This window comes from Myzus persicae, unplaced genomic scaffold (assembly GCF_001856785.1).
Source record: "Myzus persicae strain clone G006 unplaced genomic scaffold, MPER_G0061.0, whole genome shotgun sequence".
Taxonomy (NCBI): domain Eukaryota; kingdom Metazoa; phylum Arthropoda; class Insecta; order Hemiptera; family Aphididae; genus Myzus; species Myzus persicae.
This window is the reverse complement of record NW_019100593.1, coordinates 630,372-639,007: the sequence shown is the minus strand read 5'-3', so window position 1 is coordinate 639,007 and position 8,636 is coordinate 630,372. Positions and strand designations below refer to the sequence as shown.

Here is an 8,636-nt window from a genome sequence, read left to right as displayed (position 1 = left end):
TTAAGTTGATGGCAACATTTTCATTGGCAGATTTTAAAGAAATTGCATGTAATGCTTCTTGACTAAAACCTGGTTTGCCATTAATAACTTTGTACCACCGACTGATACTTTTAGGATGAGGTAAGACATTTTTGAATGTGCTACGTACAAAATCATATGCCTTAGCTGAATAAAATTGTAGCGTTACAGCAAATTGTCTAAGCTCAGCAGTAAATTTACCTTTTTTATTTTTAATCATAAGCTCTCTTAATACTGAAGACTGGCAAGACTAAATAAATAATAATTAATTTAGGCATATTATGATTAATTGGTGGTATTAAATATAAAATTTAACAAAGTTACCTTCAGAATTTGTGATGCTTGTTCAGATAACATATTTTGTTTCTCCAGAACCTCTACCATTTCTTTAAGGTTTTTTACTTTTTTTAATAATCTTCGATTACACTCTGTTAAACATTTAATCCTTTTATCTTTGAGTACCAATTGGTTTTTAATTAAATTTAAGTTTAATTTAGCTCTTTTAGGTGTTGAAAAGTGTTCATTAGTCAAACTAGCAACATTAGATGGTCTCCAAATTAACCTGTACAAAATTAATAAAAAATAAATTTAAAAATGTTTAATTTGTTACATTACAAAACAATATAAATTTGTAAATTACCTTCTTGCACAGCGTTGTGTATTTATTAACAAATCATTTGATGTCATCATAATATTTCTAGATAATATTGTATTTTCACCATGGTCATTTACACTGGATAAAGAAGTACTAGTAGATAGTTTTGGACTGTTAAAAATAATATAATAATAAATAATAACATTATATAGGTACTACACTTTTTGAAAATTTATAAATATTCTATCAAGGTCCAAATAATACCTATTTTCAACATATTGTGGTGTACTTGATTCTGAACAACTTAATATTTTATTTTTGCTATGTGAGGGAACATATTGTATTTCAATTTGGTCTCTAAATTTCAAAAATGTTTAACAATTATATTTATATTACATTGACATAAAATATACACATTTTCTTAAACTTACTCGACAAGTTTTGGGAGTGCATCCTTCTTAAGTCTAGTACTAACATAATCCTCTTTTTTAAAATGTGATGAACATATGTATGAATAATTAGGTAGTGTTCCTTTAATGTTGCATTGATTTAACCATTTTTGCCTCATATATGGATTACTAGGGAATCTAATTTAATAAAATGCACAAAGAACAATTAATAATAACTGCCACCCAACAACTACCAAGTTATTGACAGACTTGGGTAAAATACTTTTTAAAAGTATTTCAAATAAATATTCTGAATACTTAAAAAAAAGTATTCAGAATAGGTATGTATTCGAATACTTTATAATAATATTCCTAACCCTAAGTATCTAGAATATTTCACATAAAGTATTTCAAATATTTTTTGAATACTTTTTTTCAGTAGATTTAGATTTCAATACCAAAAATATTATTTTTTCAATTCTGTGTTTATAAAAGAAGATTACTATAATCACAATAGTACCTACACACCTATATGGCAATCTTGAATCTATTAGTCATAAATTATATTCAAATTAATAAAATTAGTACCTAATGCATAAGAGTATACCTATATAAGAAAAAAAGTATTCCGAATACTGTACTTAGAATACTTGTAAAAAATACCGTATTGAATACTTTCAAAAAAGGTAGCCAAGTCTGGACTTATTAGTTATTGATATATAATTCATCAAATAAATATACTTATGAAATGTTGCCTTTTGATCATTACATTCGCACACAATGCATGTCTTCATAACTGAACTTATTATTCAAATTTATAAATAATATTTATAATAAATGAAAAAACATAAGTTTAAACAATTAATAAATATTTATAAATTTAAATAATGTATTATAATAGGACAATAAATAGTTTAATAAAAATAATCTTTTATTTTCGATCTATTAGATAATAGATAATATTAGCCATTAGGTAATAACATAACCTACTTCAATGAATAATATTATTACAATTGTTCATAGTTTCTATAAGTAATAGATATTATAGATTATTTTTATTATAGATATATTTAAATATTGAAAATTATTCCCGCGGTTTTTCAACGCCCGATCCTCGGAACAAGCTCCACCCACTTGCAGGCGTTATCATACCTAATGTTCCGTCTATTTCTTTAAGTCTATGGATATAAACCGTTTTTTTTTACTGTCTGGTAACGTCGTTTACGTCTTTAAGAGAATAGCTTAAATGATAACGTCGAATGCGCTGATAATATCCTAACGTTCCAATCATGCCAACTACGCTTAATGCGACCAACACGCGTTAGCGGAATCGGCCCCCTGTACTTTATGTGCTTATATTTTTAATAGTATTAAATCTGCAAATGTATTTTTTTAAATTACATAGTTACTTGTTTGTTAACATTTTTAACAATATTTATGATTCATAATAAAATTAGATATATAACAAGAGTATAGTTTTCTAAATAACTGAATAAAACAACATGAGTATAAAAAAAATATAAAACAAAACACTTATGATATCAGTATATATAATGGTATTCATTCGTTATATTTTTACTACTGTTATTTTTCATTAAATTATATATTCTGGACACAGCTAAAAATTCTTTAGTTAAGACTTCAGTTTCTGAAATGTTACTAATTTGATCAAATTTTGAAATCATTTCAGGACCAACTTCATAGCAAAAAGTATTAAAATCAAAATTATTAAGGCTACAGACTTCCTCAGTATTACAATGGTCAATTACCTGACTTTTACCCAGACATTTTTTATAATCTATCTGATTAGGGTTCCAAGGATAAAGACCACAGGCTTTGAAACCATTTTTCAAAATGCTAGGATGAAGAGTTTTTTAATACCTGGTCTAATATTGGAGCAAAATCTTTTTTAGATACTGCCTTGTTCAAATTGTTCTGATTTTTACGCCATTCAAAGACTCCTTTTTTCCATCCTGACTTCAATGGACGGAATGCAGCTACATCAGCCGGTTGCATTATTCGAGTGGAATTTGGATATTATGCAATCAAAATAATTTTAAGGTCCGAACATAGTTGACTCAATTGATAAGTTAGACGACTTTTATGTCCATCCACAAAAAGTATGACAGGGAGTTTTATATTATTTTCAAGTAGAAAGAGATAAAATATATTGGCAATAAATTCATAGAAGGTTTCAGACTTCATTCATCCACTATCTGAATGCCCAACTCCCCCAATTTTCAGGTACAGAATTTATAATATCTTGAGGTAGGCGTTTATAGTTAAGTATCACCAATGGATGACACATTAAGCCTTCAGCATTAAAAGTGAACATAACTGTCAGATTTTCTTTTGAGTTTCCAATTGCCACTTCATATACATCTTTTGAGCCTTTAGGTGCTAAAACAGTTTTGGTTTTGGGACAAAGATTATAAAGTCCCAGATGTTAGGATGCATCCCAAAGAACCTGAGTAGTTGCTTGTGTCCAAATAATTATTTGTTCTGATTTCGCTAGCAAATACAGTTATTAATTCAGGTCCAACTTGAATCAACCGAAAGTTTTGTACGTATCTGTTAATTAAAACATGTTAATCATTACATTTTGATTTTTTTATTTCATATAAGTATGATAAGTTACATGTTAAACTTAAGTGTTCAACAAATATATACAAAATTTAAAATGTTCCCATGCGTTGGTAGATTTCAATATTTTGATGCGCATATTCTAAAATTGCCCTAAAACCATCATCTGTACAAAAATTTGGGCAACTTTCATTTCCTCTGTTTGCTGGTAAATGAGGCAATGCTAAAACCTAAATTACAAACAATATATTTCTTATTGAATTTATTTCATTTATATAGGTATAAATATTTCATTACCATGCGCAATACACGGGTAGGTATAGGATTGGTTTTAATGAGGTCTAATACCAGATTGTACCTACGCCGACAATATCCACAATTGACTAAAAGAAAAGTATTTATAATTTTTTTAAGCAAAACATAAATTTTTTTTCTACAATTTTACAAATTGTTTACAGCTTAAGGGAAGTAAAAGGTAATAACCTGGCAGAAATGAAACCAACAACATTGTAGTCGACTCTCTGGAAACACCTCTTGTACAGCATTCATCAGCCCACGCTCATAATCTGTGATTATTGTAAGACCATCATAATTTAATGGTAACATATTTCTAACTACCTGAAAGAAAGTGATGTATGCTTGTTCTGTAGTCGTGGACAAGAGTGCATATACAATTGGAAATGACTAGTAAGCATTATCAAATTGTTATTTACCTAAATAATTATTTTTATTTTTTTAATAATTTACCAAAACAAACAAACTTACAACATTTTTGTATACAATTTGAAATGTCATTAATGAACCTTTACGGAACGGTTTAGGTGAACTTGGAGTGGTCACAACCTATAAGATACAGTGCGTAACTCATCGTGAAACATTGCTATCAAAACCTAATTTGCAAATATTACACCGATTTTAATACCTTCAACAGTTAATGCCTGTTGAAAAAAGTCTGACGATGGTTCAGAGTAGTTCCATAGCTAATGTGGTTTAATGCTGGAATTGTCTCTGGTATTTTTGGTCGTCTACAGTTTTTCATTCTCTTACATCTATGTTGAGCCTGTTGAAATGTATATCCAAGACTTCCAGCAGGATGACTGGTATGTTTATACAATTATTATGATAATCTGTATTTAGTTACCTACTATAAAATATTCTTTACCTAACAATTTCTTCATTGTTTATGTGCCTGATAGGCATAGACATAGCACCTAATGTTTTGGCCCTCCTACCGATAGCTCTTCTCAAGTATGGCATATCAAGGTCTCTTTCAACAGCACCATGGTTGTGTCCTCCAGGATGAAGCCGCAAACGATTTTCAGGATCATGAATTTCAATGATGGCTGTGGCTGGACAGTATTCATTTACTTTCTCCTTTCTCTGTTTTTCACAAATTAAGTACCTTATTGAAAAATAAAATAACAAGTATTATTTATTAGATTTGAATATTGTAAGTCAGTTGAATACTAACATTTTATTTCGTACAACACTTTTTTTATAATAATTATTTTGAAAATTGTCAATATAAAAATTAGATTTGTCATGTACACCTGGTATACAAATGTAGGTTCTATTATGTTGTAAGTTTTCTATAATGAAGAAAATTAATTAAAATTAAATATTAATATTTATAATAATTATGTTTATAAAATATAAATTCAAATTACCGGCTTCATAATCATTTATGAGTTCTTCATTTTCATCATTTTCTTCGATTACTAAAATATATTATAATTTATATTTATCTAAAAAATATTGTAGTAAGTAAAATTATATTAATTGTAACCAAAGGTGGACATTAACTAGTTAAAAAGTTAAAGTTAAGTTAAAAAGTTAATTTTTTTTTAACTTTTTAACTTAACTAGTTAGTTTGTTTTCTAATTAACTTATGAACTTAACTAGTTTAATTTACATTTGATATAACTTAGCTATTCTCAGTTGATTTAAAAAAAAAACCAATAAGTTAAAAACATTTTGAAATTTTTTGTTTATACGTAAATATTACTATATCAGTTTAAAATAAAAATAATCCAATACTTTAATAACACAAACATTTCTGTACTTTTTCTTGATAGCATAATTTTGTGTATATTAATATATTTTATTTATTAGAAAGGCAATAAGCTATTATCATTTTATAGTATTAGATGTTTGCAGTACAAATAAGTAATAACAATAATTTATTATCGATAAGGGAAATACAGCTGACCACCAGATTCTGAAAATTGAAAAGAAAATTCTAAAAATAACTTGAAAACTAAATTATCACTGTAGGAACAGATTATTTTCCTAACAATAACGTACAAATGTTGGTGGATACCTATCTATCAAACACACTGTTAAAAACACCTAATGATTTACCTTTACCATTGAAAAAAGCATACATAAGGTTCAATACGGCGATACCCTCATCAGCTCCTGTAGAAAGGCTGTTTAGCGCAGGAGGGCAATTGATGGAAAAAATGAGAGGAAAAATGGCTGATAAAAATTTTGAAATTACTTTGTTACTGAAATACAATAAATATTTCAATATCATGTGATAAACCATGCAAATAAAATGTATAATTATTAAAGGTTTTAAAGTTTTTGTTTTATATATTTAAATATAAAGGAATTATGTTGTAAATTATATATTATGCGAGTTGCAATAATGTTTTTAATAAAATTAATAATTTTAAATTACAAATTGACAATTATTATGTGTTAATGTTATATAACTTATATATATAGGAAGGTTTATTTACTCGGCTTCACGTATTATGACATTCAATTGCTATACAATATAAAACAATTTATTTGTTAAATGTTAAATTATTAATTTGAGATGAGTATAGTTTAATTTAATAAATAATAAAAAAGTAAAATGGTATACAGTGCACATTATGATAAAAGTTAAATCAAATTGATTTATAATTTATAAATTAGAAACTAGAAAGACACATTCACTCTTTATGTGATTTACTTAAAAAAAAAAATAGATTAACTTTTTTTAAACTGAGTTAAGTTAATTTTTTTTTTTATATTAACTTGCCCACCTTTGATTGTTACTTACCTTCATCCAACTCAGAATCTGAGATATTATCTTGAACTAAAAAAATCAATTTAAGTAAATACCCTAACTTATTATATTTAACTTATACACTTTAACACTTTTATAAAATTACTTTGTAACATGGAAAAAAAATTAATTTGTTAATTTAGAAGTTACTCACTAAAGTTAACTCTTTAATGCCCAGCCTTGAATGTATTGGCAACCAATATGAAACTTCATAATTTTTACTTAAAAAAATACTTACTTGAGGTATTATAGTTATGGCCAATTAAATGGTATTCTATTGTTATTTGACCTTTTAAATGTGCATAGTTGTATTCATTCAATACATAAACTTGTACAACTTGCTCCATGATTTATTTTGTAAAATTAAAACACAAATGAGGAGTAAAATAATTACTAACAATAATCAAAATTCAAAAAGAAAACAGAAATCTCTTTTGTCAAGAAAGCTCAAAAAACACTATGTGCATTGAATCTTATATAGTTATGGGTACAAACTACAAATTTAATTTAATTAGGAAAAACATATTTTTTGATGTTTGGTTTATAAATAGTATACAATATATATAACTCAGATCATGGTAAACATCATAATTTATAGCAAACATGGTAATCTTTTAAGGGACTTCCTAAAAGAAATCGTTAGAAACCTATATCATGGTACATAATAAATTGACAAATTTCAAAATTTGTATATTATGTAAACCTTACTGAAAAATTATTGTTGTGTATTACTAACATGAATAATAAAATTATGTATTGGCTTCTGACCGACGGACAATCCCCACCGATCGTAATATGATACTTAATATTATTATTACTTGAACACTACATTTCTTATACAATATAGATGCTGATTATTCAAGAATTATGAAAATATAATTTATTTTTTACTAATATTTAAATTAGAAAATAAATATATTTGAATTTATTAAAAACAAGCGGCTTTTTTTGTGTTGATGTCACCCTTGCAGCGGGTAAAGTGGGAGTTTTACTTTTCTAAGTTGGCAACAGTAAATTTGAAAATTCCGCTATCATTAATTGTGATTTTGGAAGACGTGTACCCACGAATTAAAATATACTGGATACCCAACGATACATGATAAGGCGCTCCTAAACTGACTTTCAATGTGCAAAGGTGCACTAGCGCTCCAAGGGAATTAAATGTATACTAATGGATAGACTATTTCAAATTTAAAATATTATGCATAAAGCATAAAGAACAAATAATATGATGATTTTTTCGAATAATTAATTTAAAACATTCAAGCATTTCCTTATTACTGACTACTGTAATCTGCAATATAATAATTAATAATTAATAGGTACCATTCTAATTATTCAATATTCTACTATGACAAAATAGATTAATAAAGTGTTAAGTGGAAGGTAAGTAGTATTAACTAATAGCATAGAACAATAGGTAGTAAAAGAAAAATGCACATTTAATTATTTAATGAATATCAATTACATATTTTTTATTACATAATACATATAATTTTACATATTTATTAATATAGATACCTGATACAAATTACATAAAATACTTACAAAATTATTAATTACATGCCTAAACATTTGAAACTTTAATTAAATTAGTCAACAAATCATGTTTTAACTAATTTGGATAATTTTTTTTTTGTTTTACTTTTTTCTTTTGAGTTTTGATTCATCAAGTAAGAGTACAGCCTCATTATCATAGGTATATAATATGAAAAAATATTTGTTGATATATCAGCTTCATGTTCTAAGCAAGGAAACTTTAAACCAATATTCAAGCTAAAAAATTCATTAGTCAGAAATTGTACTTGAATGCTTCATTATATCCAGACTTATATTTGGTTCAATACTGTTTTTGACTATTGGCTGAAATTGTAACACTTTTTGGGGGACAGCTCCATTTTTAAGTCCTGGTTGTTTTAGACATATCTTAAAAGTATTTTATAGTTTTTTTTTTTTATAAAATATTACATATAATTATGACACAATTATTTGA

General features: G+C 26.4%; 2 protein-coding genes across 2 annotated transcripts; both read right to left on the bottom strand.

Annotated features, from left to right (window-relative positions):
- Nucleotides 1-278: 278 nt before the first annotated feature.
- LOC111035674 lies at nt 279-1,867 on the bottom strand. Its single transcript, XM_022317379.1, has 5 exons — nt 1,744-1,867; nt 1,045-1,200; nt 878-970; nt 659-784; nt 279-580 (listed from the first exon to the last, which is right to left on the bottom strand). The coding sequence occupies exons 1-5, from the start codon at nt 1,794-1,796 to the stop codon at nt 304-306; spliced, it is 705 nt and encodes a 234-aa protein (XP_022173071.1). The 5' UTR covers nt 1,797-1,867; the 3' UTR covers nt 279-303.
- Nucleotides 1,868-4,501: 2,634 nt separating this feature from the next.
- LOC111035563 lies at nt 4,502-6,990 on the bottom strand. The gene is made up of 7 exons (XM_022317235.1): nt 6,882-6,990; nt 6,638-6,673; nt 5,947-6,063; nt 5,253-5,294; nt 5,057-5,174; nt 4,748-4,987; nt 4,502-4,682 (listed from the first exon to the last, which is right to left on the bottom strand). Exons 1-7 carry the CDS (start codon nt 6,988-6,990, stop codon nt 4,517-4,519), a joined length of 828 nt encoding a protein of 275 aa, XP_022172927.1. The 3' UTR covers nt 4,502-4,516.
- Between the last annotated feature and the right edge of the window lie 1,646 nt (nt 6,991-8,636).